The sequence below is a fragment of the Gallinula chloropus genome, assembly GCF_964237585.1.
Source record: "Gallinula chloropus genome assembly, contig: HAP1_SCAFFOLD_364, whole genome shotgun sequence".
Classification (NCBI taxonomy): domain Eukaryota; kingdom Metazoa; phylum Chordata; class Aves; order Gruiformes; family Rallidae; genus Gallinula; species Gallinula chloropus.
Window position 1 is genome coordinate 26,955 of NW_028168247.1, and position 23,817 is coordinate 50,771.

Consider the following 23,817-nt stretch of genomic DNA (forward strand, 5'->3'; position numbering starts at 1 on the left):
GGGATTTGGGGGGGATTGGGGGGGGTCTGGGGGGGATTTGGGGGGCTGGGAGGGGTTTTTGGGGGGTCATATTGGGGTCCCAGAAGGGGATTTTGGGGGTCTTGGGGGGGTCTAGAGGGGTTTGAGGGGGATTTGGGGGGGGGTAGGGGTTGGGGGGTCATATTGGGGTCCCAGAAGGGGATTTGGGGGGGTGTTGAGGGGGTGCTGGGGTCCCTGGGGTTCCCCAGAGGGTGGATTTGGGGTCCTGGGGGGGATTTTGAGGTCCTGGGGGGATTTTGGGCGTCCCAGGGGGTATTTTGTTGTCCTAGGGGGGTATTTTGGGGGTCCCTGGTGATCTGAGGGGGGATCTGGGGTCCCTGGGGGGGATTTTGGGGGTCCCTGGGGGTGGATTTGGGGTCCTGGAGGGGTATTTTGGGGTCCTGGGAGGTATTTTGGGGGTCCCTGGGGGGTTTTGGGGTGGTTTGTGGGGGTCCTGGTGTCATTTTGGGGTCCTGGGGGGGATTTTGGGGTTCCAGGGGGTCGATTTGGTGGCTTGGGGGGGTATTTGGGTGGTCCCTGGAGGGTTTTGGGGGGTCCTGGTGTCATTTTGGGGTCCTAGGGGGGTATTTTGGGGGTCCCTGGTGATCTGAGGGGGGATCTGTGGTCCCTGGGGGGGATTTTGGGGATCCCTGGGGGTGGATTTGGGGTCCTGAGGGGGATTTGGGGGGTCCCTGGGTGGGTTTTGGGGTGGTTTTGGTGGGTCCTGGTGTCATTTTGGGGTCCTGGGGGGGATTTTGGGGGTCCCAGGGGGTGGATTTGGGGTCCTGGGGGGTATTTTGGGGTCCCTGGGGGTGGATTTGGGGTCCTGGGGGGTATTTTGGGGTCCTGAGGGGGATTTTGGGGTCCCAGGGGGTGGATTTGGTGTCCTTGGGGGGTATTTGGGGGGTCCTGGGGGGGTATTTTGGGGGTCCTGGGGGGTATTTTGGGGGTCCCTGGGTGGGTTTTGGGGTGGTTTTGGGGGGTCCTGGTGTCATTTTGGGGTCCTGGGGGGTATTTTGGGGTCCTGGGGGGATTTTGGGGGTCCCAGGGGGTGGATTTGGGGTCCTGGGGGGTATTTTGGGGTCCTGGGGGGAATTTTGGGGGTCCCAGGGGGTAGATTTGGGGTCCTGAGGGGGTATTTTGGGGGTCCCTGGGTGGGTTTTGGAGTCTTTTTGGGGGGTCCTGGTGTCATTTTGGGGTCCTGGGGGTGGATTTGGGGTCCTGGGGGGGTATTTTGGGGTCCCGGGGGGGTATTTTGGGGTGTCCCCTATTTGAAGGGGGGGTCAATAACGGGTCCTTCCCCTCCCCCCAGCCCCCGGGACGGTGCCCTGGGGGGTCCTGGCCGAGACCTCGCGGGTTTGGCGCACGCTGGGCCCGGCCTTCCTGCGCGGTAAGCAGCGTCGCCGTGACGTCATCACCACCCCCGTGACGTCATCGCCCCCCTCCTGAGCTCCCTATTATGACGTCACGGTGATGTCATCCCCCCCCCCTTCCTCCTCCTCCTCCTCCCAGGGCTGGAGGAAGCTGGTTGGGAGACGCGGCGGGCACCTCCTGGCCCCCGACGAATGGGAGCTGGACTGGGGCGGGGCCACCCAGCCCGTCGTCCAATGAGATGCTGACCTTGGACACCCCCCACCCCCAACCCCCAACCCGGGTGGGGGTGGGGGGAGGGGCGAAGAGATGGGGTTTTGACTCAGCAAACGGAGTGTGATGTCATTGGGGGGGGGGGGTGATGTCATTGGGGAGGGGGGGTGATGTCATCGGGGGGTGTGATGTCATTGGGGGGTGTGTGATGTCATCGGGGGGGGTGGGTGATGTCATTGGGGGGGCGTGGGGTGATGTCATGGGGGGGTGATGTCATGGGGGGGTGTGTGATGTCATGTCACAGGGCGGGGGGGGAGGGGCTGGTCTTGTCCCACTTTGGGGTGTTTCCACCTGGGGGGCAAAATTTGGGGGTGGGGTGGGGCCATTTTAGCCCAGTTTAGGCCAGTTTAGGCCAGTTTGGGCCATTTTAACCCAGTTTAGGCCTGGTTTAGGCAACTTTAGGCCAGGCCAGGCCATTTTAGGCCAGTTTGGGCCATTCTAGGCCACTTTGAGTCATTTTAGGCCAGTTCAGGCCGTTTTAGGCCAGTTTAGGCTGGTTTAGGCCAGGTTGGGCCATTTTAGGCCAGTTTGAGTCATTTTAAGCCACTTCATGCTGGTTTAGGCCAGTTTGGGCCATTTTAGGCCAGTTTAGGCCATTTTAACCCAGTTTAGGCCTGGTTTAGGCAAGTTTAAGCCAGTCCAGGCCATTTTAGGCCAGTTTGGGTCATTCTAGGCCAGTTTGAGTCATTTTAGGCCAGTTCAGGCCATTTTAGGCCAGTTTGGATCGTTTAAACCCAGTTTAGGCCTGGTTTAGACAGGTTTAAGCCAGTCCAGGCCATTTTAGGCCAGTTTGGGTCATTCTAGGCCAGTTTGGGTCATTCTAGGCCAATTTGAGTCATTTTAGGCCAATTTAAGCCATTTTAGGCCAGTTTAGGCTGGTTTAGGCCAGTTTGGGCCATTTTAGCCTGGTTTAAGCAATTTTAGGCCAGGCCAGGCCATTTTAGGCCAGTTTGGGCCAGTTCAGGCCATTTTAGACCAGTTTGGGCTATTCTGGGCTGGTTGGGGCCATTTTTGGCTGGTTTATAGCTGGATTAGGTCATTTTAGGCCAGTTTGAGCTGGTTTAGGCCAGTTTGGGCCATTCTAGGCCATTTTAGGATGGTTTAGGCCAGTTTGGGCCATTCTAGGCCAGTTCATGCTGTTTTAGGCCAATTTAGGCAATTTTAGGCCATTCCAGGCCATTTTAGGCCAGTTTGCACCATTTTAGTCAGGTTCAGTCTGGTTTAGGCCGGTTTAGGCCATTTTAGGCTGGTTCAGGCCAGTTTGGGCCATTTTAGGCCCGATTTTGGGCCGCTCTGAACCGCTTTTGTCTCATTTTGGGTCATTTCAGACCATTTTGTGTCGCTTGGGGCCTTTTTGGGGCCGTTTTCTCCTCATTTGGGGTGATTTCACCTCAGTTTGGGCCTTTCGGGTGGGTTTGGGCCTGTTTAGGCCCCTTTGGGCTTAGTTTTGGGCCACTTTAGGCCAAATTTGGCTCGTTCAGAGCTGGTTTTGCCTCTTTTTTTGTCATTTGGGGCCTTTTTAGTCAGGATTTGGGGCATTTTACTGGGGGTTTGGATCATTTCAGGCCAATTTTGGCTCATTTTGGGCAGGTTTTGCCTCATTTGGGGCCAGTTTCGGGTTATTTTGGGCCATTTTCATCTAAGTTTGACCCGGTTTGGGGCTGTTTTGGGCCATTTTGGGATCATTTTGGGCCATTTCATCTCATTTCAGGCATTTTTTGGGATGTTTTCCACCATTTTGGGGTCATTTAGGGCCATTACGTCTCATTTTGGGCCAGTTTTAGGTCATTTCAGGACCTTTTCATGTCATTTTGGGCCATTTTCATCTCATTTTCGACCATTTTTGGTCATTTCAGGCCATATTTGGGTTTGTTTGGGCCATTCTCATTTTGTTTCAGGTCATTTTCATCTCATTTTTGGCCATTTTTCAAGTCATTTCAGTCAATTTTGGGGTCATTTTGGGCCATTCTGATTTTGGGCCATTTTTGTATCATTTCAGACCAGTTTTGTCTCATTTGGGGCCATTTTTATGTCATTTTGGGCCATTTTGTGTCATTTTGGGCCATTTTCTGTTCATTCCAGGCCATTTTCATGTCATTTTGGTCCATTTTATGTCATTTTGGGCCATTTTCATGTTGGCTTGGGCCATTTTCAGGTCATTTTGGGTCATTTGGGATCAGTTTTGAGTATTTTTGGGCCAGTTTTGTCTTGGTTTGGGTCATTTTTTCATCATTTTGGGCCATTTTCCTCTTGTTTTGGGCCATTTTTGTGTCATTTCAGGTGATTTTCCTCTCATTTGGGGCAGTTTTGATCCATTTTTGTGTCTTTTCTTCTGTCAGGCTATTTTAATCTCATTTTGGGCCATTTTAATCTCATTTTGGGCCATTTTCGTCTCATTTTGGGCCATTTTAATCTCATTTTGGGCCATTTTAATCTCATTTTGGGCCATTTTAATCTCATTTTGGGCCATTTTTGTCTCATTTTGGGCCATTTCACTCCAATTTTTGCCCGTTTCAGGCCGTTTAATTCACTTTTCAGCCCCCTCAGGGCTCGTTTTGTGCCATTTTCCCCAGATTTTGGGTCATTTCAGGGTTGGGGAGGGGAATTGGGGGGGTTGTTCAGGCAAAGTACCCCCAGAGGAAGACGGCCACGGCCATCAGGATGAGCGCGTTGGCGTCGACCACGCGGTCCCACAGTCCGTCCTTGGGGGGTGGGGCCTCGGGGATGGCCCCTCCCCCCTCCTCTGGTGGCCCCGCCCCCTGTGCTCCTGGTTCTGCCTCCACATCTGGAATTGGGGAGGGGGGGGGGGAGGAGGGGAGGAAGGTGGGGGGTGGGTGTCAGTCCCTGGGACCCAACCTTGGGTGTCCCATGGGCTCCCAGGGTGCTCCCCAAGACCCCTCCCCAGAGCCTCCCCCCCCAAATCCCTCCATGCTCCCCCACAGCTGCCTGCCCCCCCTCCCCACGACCCCTGTGTCCAGCCCAAGACCCCCTCCCCACCCGCAGTTCATCCTCTCTTGATCCCCCCCAGGTCCCCCCTCAGACCCCTGGGTACCCCCTTAAGTGCTGGGGTGCCCCCACCCCCTAATCTCACCCCCTGGGTACCTCCCCCAGCTCTCAGTGCCCCCCCCAAGGTGCCCCCAGACCCATTTGGTGTCCCCCCACCCCCCTGAGTGCCCCCCAGTTAACCCCCCCCAGGTCCCCCCTCAGACCCCTGGGTACCCCCTTAAGATCTGGGGTGCCCCCACCCCCTAACCTCATCCCCTGGGTGCCCCCCCAGCTCTCAGTGCCCCCACCCAAGGTGCCCCCAGCCCCATTGGGTCCCCCCCACCCCCCTGAGTACCCTCCCTTAAGACCTCCACCCACATCACCTGGGTAGACCTGAGCTCCCAAACACCAGCTCCCCCTTTAGTTGCCCCCCCCCCCCCACCCCAAAACCTTTTGGGGGGGGTGGGTGTTCCCCAAAAATTACCTTTACCTTCTACTTGGCCCCCCCCAGCCCCATTTTTGGGTTGCCCAAGGTCAAGGAGGTCAAGGTCAACCCGCGGCTCTTGGCTGTTGCGGAGGCTGAAGACCAACCGATGAAGCTGAGGAGATTTTGGGGGGGGGGGGGGGAGGGATGGGGGGGGATAGGTGGGTGTGTGACACCCCTGGGGGTGCCTCCCCCCCCCCCAAAAGCCCCCCTCTACTCACGTGCTGGCGTGGGATGGGCGGGTAACAGAGGGAGACGCCGATGACGATGAGGCCGGTGGCGAGGAAGAGGAGGGCGGCGAAGTGCAGGTAGTGAAGGCCACAAACAAAGGGGGGGCAAAGCCCGGGGGTCTCACATGTCCCCGTCCCCAAAACGAACTCGGGGATCAAGCGGCCTAAACCCAACCCCAACCCCCCCAGGAGACCCCAAAATGCACCCTAAAAAAGGGGTGTGGGGGGGAGGAGGAGGAGGAGGAGGAAGAAGAAGAAGGGGGGGGGGGTGGGGTCAGCATCATTCTTAAGGGGTCAACGGGGGGGGGGTGGTGTTTTGGGGGGGGTTCTCTTAATTAGGGAGGGGGATTGATTGAGGGGTGGGTGGGTTAATTAGGGGAGGGGTCCCCCTAATTACTCACAGGCTCGTTAACTCGGGGGACGAAGACGGCGAGGAAGAAGACGGCGGCGACTGGGGGGGCCAGGTAACTCCCCACTGCTTGGATGTAGTCGAAGAGCTGCCCCCCCCTTGCTGCCTCCACCACCGGCAGCCAAGCCAGGCTCAGCCCCACCATGGCGCCAATCCACAGCCTGGGGACCCCCCCCCAAAATCCACCCACCCCCCGGGAGGTTCATCTTTAGGGGGTCGGGGTGGGGGGACCCCCAAGTGATGCCCCCCCCCTCCCCCAAATTGATCCCTGGGGTGGGTCATAGGTCTATTGAATGGGTAGACCTGAGCTCCCAAATGCTAGGTGCCCCTCCCAGCCCCCCCAAAAGACTCAGCCCCACCATGGCGCTGATCCACAGACTGGGGACCCCCCCCCAAAATCCACCCACCCCCCGGGAGGTTCATTTTTAGAGGGTCGGGGTGGGGGGACCCCCAAGTGATGCCCCCCCCCCCCCCACTCCTTAGATGAATCCCTGGGGTGGGTCATTGAATGGGTAGACCTGAGCTCCCAAACGCTGGGTGCCCCTCCCACAGCCCCCCTCCCTCCAGCCCCCCCAAAAGACTCAGCCCCACCATGGCGCCAATCCACAGCCTGGGGACACCCCCCAAAATCCACACACACCCCGGGAGGTTCATCTTTAGGGGGTCGGGGTGGGGGGACCCCCAAGTGATGCCCCCCCCCCCCCCCCCAAATTGATCCCAGGGGTGGGTCATAGGTCTATTGAATGGGTAGACCTGAGCTCCCAAACGCTGGGTGCCCCTCCCAGCCCCCCCCAAAAGACTCAGCCCCACCATGGCGCTAATCCACAGCCTGGGGACACCCCCCAAGATCCACACACCCCCCGGGAGGTTCATCTTTAGGGGGTCGGGGTTTGGGGACCCCCAAGTGATGCCCCCCCCCCCCCCCAAATTGATCCCTGGGGTGGGTCATAGGCCTATTCAATGGGTAGACCTGAGCTCCCAAATGATGGGTGCCCCTCCCACCCCCCCCCAAAAGACTCATCTCCACCATGGCTCCGATCCACAGCCTGGGGACCCCCCTCCCCAAAATCCCCCCCCCCCCAGGAGGTTCATCTTTAGGGGGTCGGGGTGGGGGGGACCCCCAAGTGATGCCCCCCCCCCCCCCCCCCCAAATTGATCCCTGGGGTGGGTCATAGGTCTATTGAATGGGTAGACCTGAGCTCCCAAATGCTGGGTGCCCCTCTTAACCCCCCCCACCAGCCCCCCCCCGCAAAATACTTAGCCCCACCATGGCTGCGATCCACAGCCTGGGACCCCCCCCCCTAAAATCCACACCCCCCCTGGGAGGTTCATCTTTAGGGGGTCAGGGTGGGGGGACCCCCAAGTGATGCCCCCCCCCCCCCCCCCAAATTGATCCCTGGGGTGGGTCATAGGCCTATTGAATGGGTAGACCTGAGCTCCCAAATGATGGGTGCCCCTCCCCCCCCCCCCCCAAAAGACTTAGCCCCACCATGGCGCTGATCCACAGCCTGGGGACCCCCCCCCCAAAATCCACCCCCCCCCCACGGGAGGTTCACCTTTAGGGGGTCGGGGTGGGGGGGCCCCCAAATGATGCCCCCCCCCGCCTCTTAGATGGATCCTTGGGGTGGGTCATTAAATGGGTAGACCTGAGCTCCCGAATGCTGGGTGCCCCTCCCAGGCCCCCCAAAAGACTCAGCCCCACCATGGCGCCACTCCACAGCCTGGGGACACCCCCCCAAAATCCACCCACCCCCCGGGAGGTTCATCTTTAGGGGGTCGGGGTGGGGGGACCCCCAAGTGATGCCCCCCCCCCCCCCACTCTAGATGGATCCCTGGGGTGGGTCATTGAATGGGTAGACCTGAGCTCCCAAATGATGGGTACCCCCCCAACAGTCCCCCCGACACCTTGGGTGCCCCTCCCGGCCCCCTGAGTGCTCCCCCAGACCCCTAGGTACCCCCCTAAACCTCTGGGTGCCCCCCCAGACCACCCTGAAGACCCCCAACCTTGACACCCCCCCCCAAAGTACTTGAGCCCCATTGACTGGGTAGACCTGAGCTCCCAACCCATGGGTGCCCCCACCCCTCCAGCCCCCCAACCACCCCCAAAAGACCCCCCTAGACCCCTGGGTGCCCCTCTAAGTCCTCTGGGTGCCCTCTCAAACCCTTGGGTGCCCCCCAGACCCTTCCCAGACCCCCCCAACCTTGACACCTGGGTGCCCATCCCCCCTCAAAGGCCTTGAGCCCCATTGACTGGGTAGACCTGAGCTCCCAAATGATGGGTGCCCCCACCCCCCACCCATCCAACCACCCCCAAAAGACCCCCCAGACCCCTGGGTGCCCCCCCAAGTCTCCTGGGTGCCCTCTCAAACCCTTGGGTGCCCCCCAGGCCCCCCCAACCTTGACACCTGGGTGCCCATCCCCCCCTCAAAGGCCTTGAGCCCCTTTGACTGGGGTAGACCTGAGCTCCCAACCCATGGGTGCCCCCACCCCCCACCCATCCAGCCCCCTAACCACCCCCAAATGACACCCCAGACCCCTGGGTGCCCCCCCCCAAGTCCTCTGGGTGCCCTCTCAAACCCTTGGGTGCCCCCCAGGCCCCCCCAACCTTGACACCGGGGTGTCCGTCCCCCCACCCAAGACCTTGAGCCCCATTGACTGGGGTAGACCTGAGCTCCCAAATGATGGGTGCCCCCACCCCCCACCCCTCCAACCACCCCCAAAAGACCCCCCAGACCCCTGGGTGCCCTCCCAAGTCCCCCGGGTGCCCTCTCAAACCCTTGGGTGCCCCCCAGACCCTTCCCAGGCTCCCCCAACCTTGACACCTGGGTGCCCATCCCCCCTCAAAGGCCTTGAGCCCCATTGACTGGGTAGACCTGAGCTCCCAACCCATGGGTGCCCCCACCCATCCAGCCCCCCAACCACCCCCAAAAGACCCCCCAGACCCCTGGGTGCCCCTCTAAGTCCTCTGGGTGCCCTCTCAAACCCTTGGGTGCCCCCCAGACCCTTCCCAGACCCCCCCCAACCTTGACACCTGGGTGCCCATCCCCCCTCAAAGGCCTTGAGCCCCATTGACTGGGTAGACCTGAGCTCCCAACCCATGGGTGCCCCCACCCCTCCAGCCCCCTAACCACCCCCAAAAGACCCCCCAGACCCCTGGGTGCCCCCCCAAGTCCTCTGGGTGCCCCCCATGTCCCCTGGGTGCCCTCTCAAGCCCTTGGGTGCCCCCCAGACCCCCCCAACCTTGACACCTGGGTGCCCATCCCCCCTCAAAGGCCTTGAGCCCCATTGACTGGGGTAGACCTGAGCTCCCAACTGATGGGTGCCCCCCACCCTACCCCACCCCCCCTCCCCAAAAGACCCCTCTCCCCCCCTCACCTGCCGACGATGAGGAGGTGCCGGGGCCCGGCCTGAGGCCGAAGGCGCCGATAGACATCGAAGGTGAAGAGGGCCCCAGAGCTGGCGAAGATGGAGGCCAGGGAGGACATGAGCGCGGCCAGGACCACCGCCAGCATCAGCCCCCGCAGGCCTGGGGGGGGGTGAGGGGGGTGGGTGAGGGGTGTGGGGGGGCAGCACGGCCCCCCCCACAGCCCCCACGGCCTGATAACAGCCTCTAATAACAAGCTAATAGCCGCTAATAGGCACTAATAACCTGCTAATAGCCGCTAATAGCCGCTAATAACCTCTAATAACCCGTTAATAGCCACTAATAACCCGCTAATAGCCACTAATAATGTGCTAATAGCCTCTAATAACGCGCTAATAGCCGAAATAACCCCTAATAACCTGCTAATAGCCCCTAATAACACTTAATAAAGTGCTAATATCCTCTAATAACACCTAATAACGTCCTCACAGGCCCTAATAATGCCCTAATAGCTCCTAATCAGGCGCTAACGGCCCCCAATAATGTGCCCACAGCCACTAATAACACCTAATAACGCGGTAATACCCACTAATAGCCTCTAATAACCCCTAATAACGCGCTAATAGCCACTAATAGCATGTTAATAGCACCTAATAACCGCTAACAACACCCTAATTCCCCCCAATAACACACTTGTAGCCCCCAAGGAGGTGCTAATGGCCAATAATAACCTGCTAATAAACCCTAATAACTGCTAATAGCTACTAATAACACGGTAATAGCCCCTAATAACCACTAATAACGCGCTACTAATCACTAATAACCGCTAATAGTCCTAATAATAACACACTAATAGCCACAAAAAGCCCCTAATAACGTGCTAATAGCCCCTAATAACCACTAATAGTCCCTAATAAGGCGCTAATAGCCACTAAAACCGTGTTAATAGCCCCTAATAACCCCTAATAACTGCTAATAGCCAGTAATAACATGTTAATAGCCACTAATAACCTCTAATAACCCCTAATAATGCGCTAATAGCCACTAATAACATGTTAATAGCACCTAATAACCGCTAACAACACCCTAATTCCCCCCAATAACGCGCTTTTATCCCCCAAGAAGGCACTAATGGCCACTCATAACCCGCTAATAACCCCTAATAACTGCTAATAGCCACTAATAACACGGTAATAGCCCCTAATAACCACTAATAACGCACTACTAATCACTAATAACCGCTAATAGTCCTAATAATAACACTAATAGCCACTAATAACACGGTAATAGCCCCTAATAACCACTAATAACGTGCTACTAATCACTAATAACTGCTAATAGTCCTAATAATAACACACTAATAGCCACAAAAAGCCCCTAATAACGTGCTAATAGCCCCTAATAACCACTAATAGTCCCTAATAAGGTGCTAATAGCCACTAATAACGTGTTAATAGCCCCTAATAACCCCTAATAACTGCTAATAGCCACTAATAACATGGTAATAGCCACTAATAACGCACTACTAGCCACTAATAAAAGCTAATAGTCCCTAATAACACCTAATAACACGCTAATAGCCACAAAAAGCCCCTAATAACATGCTAGTAGCCCCTAATAACCACTAATAGTCCCTAATAAGGCGCTAATAGCCACTAATAACGTGTTAATAGCCCCTAATAACTGCTAATAGCCAGTAATAACATGCTAATAGCCACTAATAACATGCTAATAACCCCTAATAACCCGCTAATAGCCCCAAATAACATGCAAATAACACCCCCCCTCCCCCCAGTATCCCCAGTATAACCAGTATCACCAGTACCCTCGGGCAGCAGGCGCATCACCAGCCGGGGATAAGCCACGTTGGAGCAGCCCCAGGGGGTCCCGCAGGCTCGGCCGCAGCTCTGGGGGTCTGCGCAGGCCACTTCCTCTGTGGGGGGAGGCGTTACTGGGAGTTACTGGGACTTACTGGGAGTTACTGGGACTTACTGGGGTTGGGGGGGGGAGGGGGGATTGTGGCATCAATGGGGGGGGGACATATTGGGCCGCCATGTTGGATGGCTGTAGGGAGAGGGTGTGCTGGGCCGCTGTGTTGGGCCTTACTGGGCCTTACTGGGCTGTACTGGGTTGTACTGGGCTCCACACTGGGATTCACTGGGCCACGATGGGCTTTACTGGGTTGGACTAGGTTGTAGGAGGACACACTGGGCTGCACTGGGCTGGACTGGGCCATACTGTGCTGTACTGGGCCGTACTGGGCCGCACTGGGCTGGACTGGGCTGTACTGGCCTGTACTGGGGCACACAAGGCTGCACAGGGCTGTACTGGGCCTCACTGGGCCTCACTAGGCCATACTGGGTTGCACTGGTCTGTGCTGGGCCATACTGGTCTGTACTGGGGCACATAAGGCTGCACGGGGCTGTACTAGGCCTCATTAGGCCTCATTAGGCCGCACTAGGCCTCACTAGGTCATACTGGGTTGCACTGGGTTGTACTGGGCCATACTGGGCTGTACTGGGGCACACAAGGCTGCACAGGGCTGTACTAGGCCTCACTAGGCTGCACTAGGCCTCACTAGGCCATACTGGGTTGCACTGGTCTGTGCTGGGCCATACTGGTCTGTACTGGGGCACATAAGGCTGCACGGGGCTGTACTAGGCCTCATTAGGCCTCATTAGGCCGCACTAGGCCTCACTAGGTCATACTGGGTTGCACTGGGTTGTACTGGGCCATACTGGGCTGTACTGGGGCACACAAGGCTGCACAGGGCTGTACTGGGCCTCACTGGGCCTCACTAGGCCATACTGGGTTGCACTAGGCCTCACTGGGCCATACTGGGTTGCACAGGGCTGTACTGGGGCACATAAGGCTGCACGGAGCTGTACTAGGCCTCACTAGGCCTCACTAGGCCATACTGGGTTGCACTGGGCTGTACTGGGCCATACTGAGCTGTACTGAGGCACATAAGGCTGCTCTAGGGGGCTGTACTAGGCCTCATTAGGCCGCATCAGGCTGCACTGGGCCATACTGGGCTGTACTGGGCTGTACTGGGCCATACTGGGCTGTACTGGGGCGCATAAGGCTGCATGGAGCTGTACTAGGCCTCACTGGGCCACACCAGGCCATACTGGGCTGTACTGGGCCATACTGGGCCATACTGGGGTGCATAAGGCTGCCCTAGGGGGCTGTACTAGGCCTCACTAGGCTGCACTAGGCCGCACTAGGCCATACTGGGCTGTACTGGGCCATACTGGGCTGTACTGGGGTGCATAAGGCTGCCCCTAGGGGGCTGTACTAGGCCTCACTAGGCCTCACTAGGCCACACTAGGCCATACTGGGCTGTACTGGGCCATACTGGGCTGTACTGGGGCACATAAGGCTGCACGGGGCTGTACTAGGCCTCATTAGGCTGCACTAGGCCTCACTAGGTCATACTGGGTTGTACTGGGCTGTACTGGGCCATACTGGGCTGTACTGGGGCACACAAGGCTGCACAGGGCTGTACTAGGCCATACTGGGATGTACTGGGCCATACTGGGCTGTACTGGGGCACATAAGGCTGCATGGGGCTGTACTAGGCCTCACTAGGCCACACTAGGCCGCACTAGGCCACACTAGGCCTCACTGGGCCATACCGGGTTTCACAGGGCCGTACTGGTCCCGGACTGGCCTATACTGGTCTGTACTGGTCCCTACTGGTGCGGACTGGGCCGTACTGGGCACTGACCGGGGAAGAGGACGCGGGCGGCCATGCCGGGCAGCACCATGAGGAACATGGGCAGCACCTTGAGGTACCCACAGGCCACGCAGCCGGCGCGGACGTGGCGCAGGGAGCGGCCGGCCAGGCAGCGCTGCACGATCACCTGCGCACCGGGCACACCAGTTACCCCAGTATCACACCAGTGACACCAGTATCACACCAGTTACCCCAGTTACACACCAGTTACTGACCAGTTACACCAGTTACTGACCAGTTACACCACTTACACACCAGTTACCCACCAGTCACACCAGTTACGCACCAGTTACTGACCAGTTACACACCAGTTACTGACCAGTCACACCAGTTACTGACCAGTTACTGACCAGTTACACACCAGTTACACACCAGTTACACACCAGTTACCCCAATTACACACCAGTTACTGACCAGTTACACACCAGTTAACCAATAGTTACACCAGTTATACACCAGTATCACACCAGTTGCACCACTTACACACCAGTTACCCACCAGTTACACCAGTTACACACCAGTCACACCAGTTAGGAACCAGTTACTGACCAGTCACACCAGTTACACACCAGTTACTGACCAGTCACACCAGCTACACACCAGTTACTGACCAGTTACCCCAGTTACACACCAGTTACACCCAGTATCACACCAGTGACACCAGTTACACACCAGTTACACCCAGTATCACACCAGTTACACACCAGTTACACACCAGTTAACCACCAGTTACACACCCAATCCCCTCCCAGTGCCTCCCAGTCCCTCCCAGTCCCCTCCCAGTCCCCTCCCAGTGCCTCCCAGTCCCTTCCAGTCCATCCCAGTACCTTCCCAGTGCCTCCCAGTACCTTCCCAGTGCCTCCCAGTACCCTCCCAGTCCCTCCCAGTCCATCCCAGTCCCCCCAAATCCCCTCCCAATCCTCTCCCAGTGCCTCCCAGTGCCTCCCAATCCCCTCTAAACCCCTCCCAGTCCCTCCCAATCCCCTCCCAGTCCCTTCCCAGTGCCTCCCAGTCCCACCTGGTCGGTGTACCAGTACCACGCGGAGATGATTCCCAGTCCCAGCAGGAGCCCCGGCCAGGGCAGGTCCCTCCCAGTGCCTCCCAGTGCCTCCCAGTGCCTCCCAATCCCCTCCCAGTGCCTCCCAGTCCCCTCCCAGTGCCTCCCAGTGCCTCCCAGTCTATCCCAGTACCCTCCCAGTGTCCTCCCAATCCCCTCCCAGTGCCTCCCAATCCCATCCCAGTGGCCTCCCAATCCCCTCCCAGTGCCTCCCAGTCCATCCCAGTGGCCTCCCAGTGCCTCCCAGTGCCTCCCAGTGCCCTCCCAGTCCCCTCCCAGTGCCTCCCATTCTCTCCCAGTCCATGCCAGTGTCCTCCCAATCCCCTCCCAGTGCCTCCCAGTCTATCCCAGTGCCCTCCCAGTGCCTCCCAGTCTGTCCCAATCCCCTCCCAGTGCCTCCCAGTCCCCTCCCAGTGCCTCCCAGTTCATCCCAGTACCCTCCCAGTGCCTCCCAGTCCCCTCCCAGTCCCCTCCCAGTCCATCCCAGTGCCCCCAAATCCCCTCCCAATCCTCTCCCAGTGCCTCCCAGTGCCTCCCAGTCCCTCCCAATCCCCTCCCATTCCCTCCCAGTCCCCTCCCAGTGCCTCCCAGTCCCACCTGGTCGGTGCACCAGTACCATGCGGAGATGATTCCCAGTCCCAGCAGGAGTCCCAGCCAGGGCAGGTCCCTCTCAGTGCCTCCCAGTGCCTCCCAGTGCCCTCCCAGTACCCTACCAATCCCCTCCCAGTGCCTCCCAGTCCATCCCAGTCCCATCCCAGTGCCTCCCAGTGCCTCCCAGTGCCTCCCAATCCTCTCCCAGCCCCTCCCAGTCCCTCCCATTCCCCCCCAGTCCCCTCCCAGTGCCTCCCAGTCCCACCTGGTCGGTGCACCAGTACCATGCGGAGATGATTCCCAGTCCCAGCAGGAGCCCCGGCCAGGGCAGGTCCCTCCCAGTCCCCTCCCAGTGCCTCCCAGTCCCTCCCAGTCCCCTCCCAGTGCCTCCCAATCCCCTCCCACTGCCTCCCAGTGCCTCCCAGTCTATCCCAGTACCCTCCCAGTGTCCTCCCAATCCCATCCCAGTGCCTCCCAGTCCATCCCAGTGCTCTCCCAGTCCCCTCCCAGTGCCTCCCATTCTCTCCCAGTCTATGCCAGTGTCCTCCCAATCCCCTCCCAGTGCCTCCCAGTGCCTCCCAGTGCCCTCCCAATCCCCTCCCAGTGCCTTCCAGTCCCTCCCAGTCCATCCCAGTGTCCTCCCAATCCCCTCCCAGTGCCTCCCAGTCCATCCCAGTGGCATCCCAGTGTCCACCCAGTGCCTCCTAGTGCCTCCCAATCCCCTCCCAGTGCCTCCCAGTTCATCCCAGTACCCTCCCAGTGCCTCCCAGTACCCTCCCAGTCCCTCCCAGTCCATCCCAGTCCCCCCAAATCCCCTCCCAATCCTCTCCCAGTGCCTCCCAGTGCCTCCCAGTCCCTCCCAATCCTCTCCCAGTCCCTCCCAGTCCCCTCCCAGTGCCTCCCAGTCCCACCTGGTCGGTGCACCAGTACCAGGCGGAGATGATTCCCAGTCCCAGCAGGAGCCCCGGCCAGGGCAGGTCCCCCGTCCGCGGGTGCCGCAGGAGGTGGAAGGCGTCGGGCCGGGGGCGCCCGCAGGGACCCGTCACGTTGGGCGCCAGCGCCAGCGGGTAGAGCTCCCGGAGACCCCCGTAGCCCCCCACCGCTCCCAGCGCTGACCAGTATGGACCAGTATGGACCAGTAAGGACCAGTATGGGCCAGTATGGGGGGGTCAGGGGACAAGTGGATTCCCCAGCACCTCCCAGGACCCTCCCAGTGCCTCTAAATCCCCTCCCAGTGCCTCCTAATCCCCTCCCACTGCACCCAGTACTGACCAGTATGGACCAGTATGGACCAGTAAGGACCAGTATGAGCCAGAATGGCAGTGGTCAGGGGACAACTGGCTTCCCCAGCACCTCCTAGGTTCTTCCCAGTAGCTCCCAGTGCCTCTCCAGCCCTTCCCAGTTTCTCCTGGAGACCCCCGTAGCCCCCCGCCGTGCCCAGTGCTGACCAGTATGGACCAGTAAGGACCAGTAAGGACCAGTATGGGCCAGTATGGGCCAGTATGGGGTAGTCAGGGGACATCTGGCTTCCCCAGCACCTCCCAGTACCCTCCCAGTGTCTCCCAGAGCCCCTCCCAGTGTCTCCCACAGCCCCCCACTGTGCCCAGTACTGACCAGTATGGACCAGTATGGACCAGTAAGGACCAGTATGGGCCAGTATGGGGGGGTTCAGGGGACAACTGGCTTCACCAGCACCTTCCAGTACCCTCCCAGTGCCTCCAAATCCCCTCCCAGTGTCTCCCGGAGACCCCCGTAGCCCCCCACCGCTCCCAGCGCTGACCAGTATGGACCAGTATGGACCAGTAAGGACCAGTATGGGCCAATATGGGCCAGTATGGGGTTGTCAGGGGACAACTGGCTTCCCCAGCACCTTCCAGTACCCTCCTAGTGTCTCCAAATCTCCTCCCAGTGCCTCCTAATCCCCTCCCACTGCACCCAGTACTGACCAGTATGGACCAGTATGGGCCAGTAAGGACCAGTATGGGCCAGTATGGGGTAGTCAGGGGGTGGTCAGGGGACAACTGGCTTCCCCAGCACCTCCCAGTACCCTCCCAGTGTCTCCCAGAGCCCCTCCCAGTGTCTCCCACAGCCCCCCACTGTGCCCAGTACTGACCAGTATGGACCAGTATGGACCAGTATGGGCCAGTAAGGACCAGTATGGGGTAGTCAGGGTGTGGTCAGGGGACAACTGGATTCCCCAGCACCTCCCAGTACCCTCCCAGTGCCTCTAAATCCCCTCCCAGTGCCTCCCAATCCACTCCCACTGCACCCAGTACTGACCAGTATGGACCAGTAAGGACCAGTATGAGCCAGTATGACGGTGGTCAGGGGACAACTGGCTTCCCCAGCACCTCCCAGTACCCTCCCAGTAGCTCCCAGTGCCTCTCCAGCCCTTCCCAGTGTCTCCCGGAGACCCCCGTAGCCCCCCACCGTGCCCAGTGCCGACCAGTATGGACCAGTAAGGACCAGTATGGGCCAGTATGGGAGTGGTCAGGGGACAACTGGCTTCCCCAGCACCTCCCAGTACCCTCCCAGTGCCTCTAAATCCTCTCCCAGTGCCTCCCAATCCACTCCCACTGCACCCAGTACTGACCAGTATGGACCAGTAAGGACCAGTATGAGCCAGTATGACGGTGGTCAGGGGACAACTGGCTTCCCCAGCACCTCCCAGTACCCTCCCAGTAGCTCCCAGTGCCTCTCCAGCCCTTCCCAGTGTCTCCCGGAGACCCCCGTAGCCCCCCACCGCTCCCAGCGCTGACCAGTATGGACCAGTATGGACCAGTATGGGCCAGTATGGGGGTAGTCAGGGGACAACTGGCTTCCCCAGCACCTCCCAGTACTCTCCCAGTGCCTCTAAATCCCTTCCCAGTGTCTCCCGGAGACCCCCGTAGCCCCCCACCGCGCCCAGTGCTGACCAGTATGTACCAGTAAGGGCCAGTATGGGGGTAGTCAGGGGACAACTGGCTTCCCCAGCACCTCCCAGTACCCTCCCAGTGCCTCTAAATCCCCTCCCAGTCCCCTCCCAGTCCCTCCCAGCGCCTCCCAATCCCCTCCCAGTCCCTCCCAGTCCCTCCCATTACCCCCCAATCCCCTCCCAGTCCCTCCCAATCCCCTCCCAGTCCCTCCCAGTCCCTCCCAGTCCCCCCCAATGCCCTCCCAGTCCCCCCCAATCCCCTCCCAGCCCCTCCCAGTCCCTCCCAATCCCCTCCCAGTCCCTCCCAGTCCCCTCCCAGTCCCTCCCAATCCCCTCCCAGCCCCTCCCAGTGCCTCCCAGTGCTCCCAGTCCCACCATAGACCGCCAGCACCGAGGCCCCGCCGATGATGATGGAGGTCTGCACCACGTCCGCGTACATCAGCGCCGCCAGCCCCCCTGCGGGACGCGGCCAGTTAGGGACCAGTCACCCCAGTTAGGGACCAGTCAGGGACCAGTCACCCCAGTTAGGGACCAGTTACCCCAGTTAGGGACCAGTCACCCCAGTTAGGGACCAGTTACCCCAGCTAGGGACCAGTTAGGGATCAGTCACCCCCAGTTAGGGACTAGTCAGGGACCAGATACCCCAGTTAGGGACCAGTTAGGGACCAGTCACCCCCAGTTAGGGACCAGTTACCCCAGTTAGGGACCAGTCAGCCCAGTTAGGGACCAGTCAGGGACCAGATACCTCAGTTAGGGACCAGTTACCCCCATTACACCCCAGTGAGGGACCAGTTACCCCCAGTTAGGGACCAGTCAGCCCAGTTAGGGACCAGTCAGGGACCAGATACCTCAGTTAGGGACCAGTTACCCCCATTACACCCCAGTGAGGGACCAGTTACCCCCAGTTAGGGACCAGTTACCCCCAGTTAGGGACCAGTTAGGGACCAGTCAACCCCAGTAGGGACCAGTTACCCCAGTTAGGGACCAGTTAGAGACCAGATACCCCAGTTAGGGACCAGTTAGGGACCAGTCACCCCCAGTTAGGGACCAGATACCCCAGTTAGGGACCAGTTACCACCAGTTAAGAACCAGTTAGGGACCGATACCCAATTAGGGACCAGTTAGGGACCAGATACCCCAGTTAGGGACCAGTCCACCCCCAGTTAGGGACCAGTTAGGGACCAGATACCCCAGTTAGGAACCAGTCACCCCCAGTTAGGGACCAGATACCCCAGTTAGGGACCAGTTACCCCAGTTAGGGACCAGTTACCCCTAGTTAGGTACATGTTAGGGACCAGTCAACCCCAGTTAGGGCCCAGTTACCCCCAGTTACCCATCCACATCACTTGGCCCCTCCCAATCCCTCCCAGTCCATCCCAGTCCCCCCAATCCCCTCCCAGCCCCTCCCAATCCCCTCCCAGTCCCTCCCAATCCCTTCCCAGCCCCTCCCAGTGCCTCCCAGTCCCTCCCAGTCCCCTCCCAGCCCCTCCCAGTCCCTCCCAGTCCCTCCCAATCCCCTCCCAATCCCTCCAATCCCCTCCCAGCCCCTCCCAGTGCCCTCCCAGCCCCTCCCAGTGCCTCCCAGTCCCACCAGTCACGGTGTACAGGGCGGTGACCCCAGTAACGCCCCCACCGAGCCCAGCAGGTCCCAGCCCAGCACCTCCCAGTGCCTCCCAGTCCCCCTCCCCATTACCTCCCAGTCCCTCCCAATCTCTCCCAATCCCCTCCAGTCCCTCCCAGTCCCCTCCCAGCCCCTCCCAGTCCCCTCCCAGTCCCTCCCAATCCCCTCCCAGCCCCTCCCAGTCCCCTCCCAGCCCCTCCCAGTGCCTCCCAGTCCCACCAGTCACGGTGTACAGGGCGGTGACCCCCAGTAACGCCCCCACCGAGCCCAGCAGGTCCCAGCCCAGCGCTCGCGGATGAAAATGGCCCCGGAGAACATGTCGACCTGGGGGGGGGATGGAGGGGTCAGGGGGGGGATGGGGGGACCCCCCCCTAATGATCCCCCCCCCCCAAACCCCCTCAGGACCCCCCAAACACCCCCCCCCAGACCCCTCCCCCCCCATCATGTCAATAGGGGGTGGGGGAGGGGCTGTTTGATGGGGGGAGGGGTCAGGGGGGATGGGGAGGGATGGGGGGACCCCCCCCTAATGATCCCCCCCCTCAAAGACCCCCCAACCGCCCCCAGACCCCCCAAGCCCCCTCACCCCCCCCAAACCCCCTCCAGACCCCCCCAAAACCCCCCAAACCCCCTCAAACCCCCCCAAACCCACCCCAAAACCCCCTCCAGACCCCCCAAAACCCCCTCAGAGCCCCCCCAAGCCCCCTCAACCCCCCCCAGACCCCCCCAAACCCCCTCAAACCCCCCCAAACCCCCCCAAATCCACCTCTTCAGACACCCCCCGACCCCAACCCACCCCCAGACCCCCCAAAACTCCCCCAGAGCCCCCCCAAACCCCCTCAAACTCCCCCAAACCCACCCAAACTCCCCCCAACCCCCCCCAAAACCACCTCTTCAGACACCCCCAAACCCCCCCAGACCCCCCCCAGACCCCCCAAACCCACCCCACCCCCCCCCAGACCCCCCCAAGTCCCCTCAACCCCCCTCAAACCCCCCCAAACCCCCCCAAACCCCCCAAACTCCCCCCAAACTCCCCCCAGACCTCCCCAAACCCCCCCAAACCCCCCTCCAGACCCCCACAAGCCCCCTCAAACCCCCTCAACCCCCCCCAAACCCCCTCCAGACCCCCCAAAATCCCCCAGACCCCCCAAGCCCCCTCAACCCCCCAAACCCCCTCCAGACCCCCCAAAACCCACCCCAAAACCCCCTCCAGACCCCCCAAAACCCCCTCAGAGCCCCCCAAGCCCCTCAAAACCCCCTCCAGACCCCCAAAACCCTCACCAAACCCCCTCCAGACCCCACCAAAAACCCCTCAGAGCCCCCTCAACCCCCCCCAAACCCCTCCAGACCCCCCCAAAACTCCCCAAACCCCTCAAACCCCTGCAAACCCACCCCAAAACCCCCTCCAGACCCCCCCAAACCCACTCCAGACCCCCCCAAACCCCCTCAAACTCCCCCCGACCCCCCCAAACCCCCTCAAACCCCCCCAAACCCCCCCAAATCCACCTCTTCAGACACCCCCGACCCCCAACCCACCCCCCAGACCCCCCCAAACTCCCCCCAGACCCCCCAAACCCCACAACCCCCCACAAGCCCCCCCAGACCCCCACAAGCCCCCTCAAACCCCCTCAAACCCCCCCAAACCCACCCCAAAACCCCTTCCAGACCCCCCAAACCCCCCCAGACCGCCCAAGCCCCCTCAAACCCCTCCAGACCCCCCCAAAAACCCCCTCCAGACCCCCCAGACCCCCCTAGACCCCCTCAAACCCCCCCAAGACCCCCCAGACCTCCCCAAGCCCCCTCAAAACCCCCTCCAGACCCCCCCAAAACCCCCTCCAGACCCCCCCAGACCCCCCCAGCCCAGACCCCCCCAGACCCCCTCAAACCCCCCCAAGACCCCCCAGACCTCCCCAAGCCCCCTCAAAACCCCCTCCAGACCCCCCAAAACCCCCTCAGAGCCCCCCCAAGCCCCTCAACCCCCCTAACCCCCCCAAAACCACCTCTTCAGACACCCCCCCGACCCCAAAAACCCCCCAAAACCCCCCCAGACCCCCCCCAACCCCCCCCCAGATCCCCACAAGCCCCCTCAAACCCCCTCAACCCCCCCCAAACCCACCCCAAAACCCCCTCCAGACCCCCCAAAACCCCCTCACAGCCCCCCCAACCCCCCCCAATCCACCTCTTCAGACACCCCCCGACCCCAAATCCCCCCCAAACCCCCTCCAGACCCCCTCAACCCCCCCCAAACCCCCCAAACCCCCTCCAACCCCCTCCAACCCCCCCCAAACCCACCCCAAAACCCCCTCCAGACCCCCCAAAACCCCCTCAGACCCCCCCAAACACCCCCAAAACCCCCTCCAGACACCCCCAAAACGCCCCCAGACCCCCCCAAGCCCCCTCAAACCCCTTCAAACCCCCTCCAGACCCCCCCCAAAATCCCCAAACCCCCTCAAACCCCTTCAAACCCCCTCCAGACCCCCCCCAAAACCCCCCAAACTCCCCCCAAACTCCCCCCAGACCTCCCCAAACCCCCTCAACCCCACCCAAACCCCCTCCAGACCCCCCCAAAACTCCCCAAACCCCCTCAAACCCCCTCCAGACCCCCTCAAACCCCCCCCAAACCCCCCAAACCCCCTCAAACCCCCTCCAACCCCCCCCCAGACCCCCCCTCACCGAGATCTTGGTGGACACGTAGAGCCCCAGCGAGAGCAGCGCCAGGTAGAGCCGGATCCTCCCCCCCCCAAACCGCCTCCCCAGGTACTCGGGCATCGTCCGTACCTCAATTTGGGGGGGGGGTCTAATTAGGGGGGGGTCCCCTCTAAAGATCCCCCCCCCATCAAACCCCCCCCCTCATTCCTTAAAACAGGGGAGGGGGGAGAACCCCCCTCCCCCCCCCCCAGCAATGACCCAATAGGTGGGTGGGGACCCCCCCATTTAACCCCCCCAAATTTGGGGACCCCCCCCATAGACACCCCCCACCCTCAAAAAGGACCTTAGACCCCCCCCTCTTTATCCCCCCCCCTATTTAGGGGATCCCCCCCCCAAATCCCAGAGACCCCCCCCCAAATTCAGCCCCCCCCCATGAGGACCCCAACAGGTGGGTGGGACCCCCCCCCTCATTTAACTCCCCCCCAAATTTGGGGACCCCCCCATGAACACCCCCCCCCCAAAAAGGACCTTAGACCCTCCCCCCTTTATCCCCCCCCCTATTTAGGGGAGACCCCCACCCCAAATCCCAAAGACCCCCCCTCAAATACAGCCCCCCCCCCCATAAGGGACCCAATAGGTGGGTGGGACCCCCCCAATTTAACCACCCCTCCCCCAAATTTGGGGACCCCCCCATGGACACCCCCCCCTCAAAAAGGACCTTAGACCCCCCCCTCTTTATCCTCCCCCCCATTTAGGGGATCCCCCCCCCCCAAATCCCAAAGACCACCCCTCAAATACAGCCCCCCCCCCATAAGGGACCCAACAGGTGGGTGGGACCCCCCCCCATTTAACCACCCCCCCCAAATTTGGGGACCCCCCCATGGACACCCCCCCCTCAAAAAGGACCTTAGACCCCCCCCTCTTTATCCCCCCCCCTATTTAGGGGAGACCCCCACCCCAAATCCCAGAGACCCCTCCCCAAATTCACCCCCCCCCATGAGGACCCCAACAGGTGGGTGGGGACCCCCCTCCCATTTAACCACCCCCTCCCCCAAATTTGGGGACCCCCCCATGAACACCCCCCCCCAAAAAAGGACCTTAGACCCCCCCTCTTTATCCCCCCCCTACTTAGGGGAGACCCCCCCCCAAATCCCAGAGACCCCTCCCCAAATTCAGCCCCCCCCCCCATAAGGGACCCAATAGGTGGGTGGGACCCCCCCCCCATTTAACCACCCCCCCCCCAAATTTGGGGACCCCCCCATGGACAACCCCACCCCCTCAAAAAGGACCTTAGACCCCCCCCTCTTTATCCCCCCCCCCCATTTAGGGGAGACCCCCACCCCAAATCCCAGAGACCCCCCCCCAAATTCAGCCCCCCCCCCCCCATAAGGGACCCAACAGGTGGGTGGGGACCCCCCCCTCATTTAACCACCCCCCCCCCAAATTTGGGGACCCCCCCATGGACACCCCCCCCCTCAAAAAGGACCTTAGACCCCCCCCTCTTTATTCCCCCCCCCCATTTAGGGGATCCCCCCCCCAAATCCCAAAGACCCCCCCTCAAATTCAGCCCCCCCCCCAAAAAGGACCCAACAGGTGGGTGGGACCCCCCCCAAATCCCCCCCCAAATTTGGGGGATCCCCCCCCCCAGCCCCCCCCAAATTGGGTCCATCCCCCCCTCCGGACCCCCCCAAGGGGATCCCCCCCCCCAAAAAGGGGCTGCCCCCCCCAGGGGACCCCCCAGACCCCCCCCCAAAAGCCCCCCCCCCCCCCAGCTCCTCACCCCTGCCCGCAGGTACACGGGGACGAAGACCCAGCCCAGCAGCAGCACGATGAACATGCCCTGGGGGGGGGATATAGGGGCTATAGGGGGTCTATAGGGGGCTATAGGGGGTCTATAGGGGCTATAGGGGGGTATAGGGGTCTGGGGGGGACTCTGAGGGGGGTTATTAGGGGGGTATAAGGGCTATAGGGGGGTCTATAGGGGGAATATAGGGGTGTAGGGGGATTATGGGGGATCTATAGAGGGTCTATAGGGGGCTATAGGGGGTCAATAGGGGCTACAGGGGGGTATAGGGGTCTGGGGGGGACTCTGAGGGGGGTTATTGGGGGGGTATA

The 23,817-nt window shown here is 60.6% G+C and overlaps 1 protein-coding gene and 1 long non-coding RNA gene across 2 annotated transcripts in view; one reads left to right on the top strand and one right to left on the bottom strand.

The window, feature by feature from the left end:
- The first annotated feature begins 1,330 nt into the window (after positions 1–1,330).
- On the top strand, positions 1,331–1,719 carry LOC311204671. The gene is made up of 2 exons (XR_014618087.1): positions 1,331–1,408; positions 1,531–1,719. It is a non-coding gene; the product is annotated as an uncharacterized lncRNA (long non-coding RNA).
- A 2,455-nt stretch (positions 1,720–4,174) lies between these two features.
- LOC311204669 (sodium/glucose cotransporter 2-like) overlaps positions 4,175–23,817 on the bottom strand; it is a gene marked incomplete at its 5' end in the record, with an annotated part of 44,426 nt that continues 24,783 nt past the window's right edge. The window contains 13 exon segments of the mRNA XM_084281064.1: positions 4,175–4,447; positions 5,138–5,246; positions 5,353–5,568; positions 5,763–5,931; positions 9,146–9,296; positions 10,960–11,067; positions 12,865–13,000; positions 15,433–15,632; positions 17,811–17,891; positions 19,276–19,344; positions 19,347–19,380; positions 21,727–21,831; positions 23,483–23,542. Of these exon segments, the coding sequence (XP_084137190.1) occupies positions 4,281–4,447; positions 5,138–5,246; positions 5,353–5,568; positions 5,763–5,931; positions 9,146–9,296; positions 10,960–11,067; positions 12,865–13,000; positions 15,433–15,632; positions 17,811–17,891; positions 19,276–19,344; positions 19,347–19,380; positions 21,727–21,831; positions 23,483–23,542 (1,605 nt within the window).